Source organism: Lipotes vexillifer, unplaced genomic scaffold (assembly GCF_000442215.2).
Source record: "Lipotes vexillifer unplaced genomic scaffold, Lipotes_vexillifer_v1.1 scaffold2487, whole genome shotgun sequence".
NCBI lineage: Eukaryota > Metazoa > Chordata > Mammalia > Artiodactyla > Lipotidae > Lipotes > Lipotes vexillifer.
The window spans coordinates 43,418-44,963 of NW_006773987.1; the positions used below are offsets into that span (position 1 = coordinate 43,418).

General features: G+C 40.8%; 1 protein-coding gene across 1 annotated transcript in view; it reads right to left on the minus strand.

Annotated features, from left to right (window-relative positions):
* LOC103089495 (FRAS1-related extracellular matrix protein 2) overlaps positions 1 to 1,546 on the minus strand; it is a gene marked incomplete at its 3' end in the record, with an annotated part of 94,049 nt that overhangs the window by 17,387 nt on the left and 75,116 nt on the right. Inside the window, exon 3 of the mRNA XM_007448628.1 lies at positions 575 to 721. Coding sequence (XP_007448690.1) covers positions 575 to 721 — 147 coding nt within the window. The remainder of the gene's footprint in view (positions 1 to 574; positions 722 to 1,546) is intronic.

A 1,546-nucleotide genomic window follows, 5' to 3' on the forward strand; every position in this document is an offset into this window, starting at 1 on the left:
TAAATTACAGATTTGCCTAAGCCTATTCTAAGATCTAGTGACACTTAAGTTATTTTAATTTATGAGCTATTACTGTCATTTTGTAAAGTTATTTTATATCAGAGAAATGTCATATGTAGGTAGATGATTTGAAGAGGTATATATTTTGATTACATACTTCCTATTTTTTCAGTCTTTATCTCTTTGATTTAGCCTCAGCACAAAACTTTTGGCATGTTTCTTTAGTAAAGAACCTTTAATTGTCAGTATCTCCCTAAGCTTTAAAACTAGAGCAGAAAACTAAACTTTTTTTTTTTTTTTTTTGCGGTACGCGGGCCTCTCACAGTTGTGGCCTCTCCCGTTGCGGAGCACAGGCTCCGGACGCGCAGGCTCAGCGGCCATGGCTCACGGGCCCAGCCGCTCCGCGGTATGTGGGATCTTCCCGGATCGGGGCACGAACCCGCGTCCCCTGCATCAGCAGGCGGACTCTCAACCACTGCGCCACCAGGGAAGCCCAACATTTTTAATCATAGTAAAATTATGAACTTTTGCTAGAAAAATGGGATTTTGAGACAGAAGTGCACATTAAACTTACTTATAAAGGAAGTCTCTCCCAAATAACCTCTACGTTTAAGCACGACATCTAGAAATTTGGAGTCCTCATTGATCAAGTAATATTCCTTTTCAAAGGAGATCCATGCCCAATTCAGACTAAAATGCTGCTTGATTAACTTGTTTCCACCTGAAAAACAAAAATTTAAAGCCTCGAATTAGTGGTTTCTTGAATGAATAACCTTAGACATTCCAAAGACGACTTTAATGATGCAACATGACGAATCACTCTAGCTACTTGGTTTGATTCACAATCTAGGATACATACATGGAGATACATCTTACTGTTCACTGACTGTTATGCAGAAATACAACTGACATAATTCTTTGCAAAATCCCTTGATCTTTAGCAGGGGAAGTGGGTCAGAGGGAAGGAACACAGAACTACCGGAAGCAATTTTGTTAAATCATTAAGTCAAGTATCCAAGTTGCAGGATGACTCATTTCCCACAAGGTGCCGCTGGAGAGCAAGTTTTTCTACAAAGAAAGCTGCAGGGCTCTTCTGTGATGTTAAACACACACACACACAACTTCACAAATACCTTTTTCTGGTTCACTGAGCAATTGGGTGGAAGGCTTTAATTATAACCACTTAAGGAAAAACAAATATCCCTTCTCCACCTCCCTTCCCCACTAGATTCCACTCCATTCCTTAAAGCAAACAGACAGGTCTTTTCATTGATTCCATTCTACTCTGAAGATAAGGCTTTCTCCTCCCACCTTCCCACCAAAATGGAGCTGGCTGCCTATCAGGAGAAAATGTGTGTGATCTCTCTAATGTGAAAGCTGCTCTGCTAGGTGAAAGAAAAGAGAAATGGTTGTCAGCTGATCACTATGCATGTATCCCGCTACTTCCTTTGATCTACACCAATTATTTCAGAGTAAGGTGAGGTTTATACACAAAGGCATCAATAATTTCCTTTAAGTCTTTCTGTAAACGGGGGGGGGGGGGGGC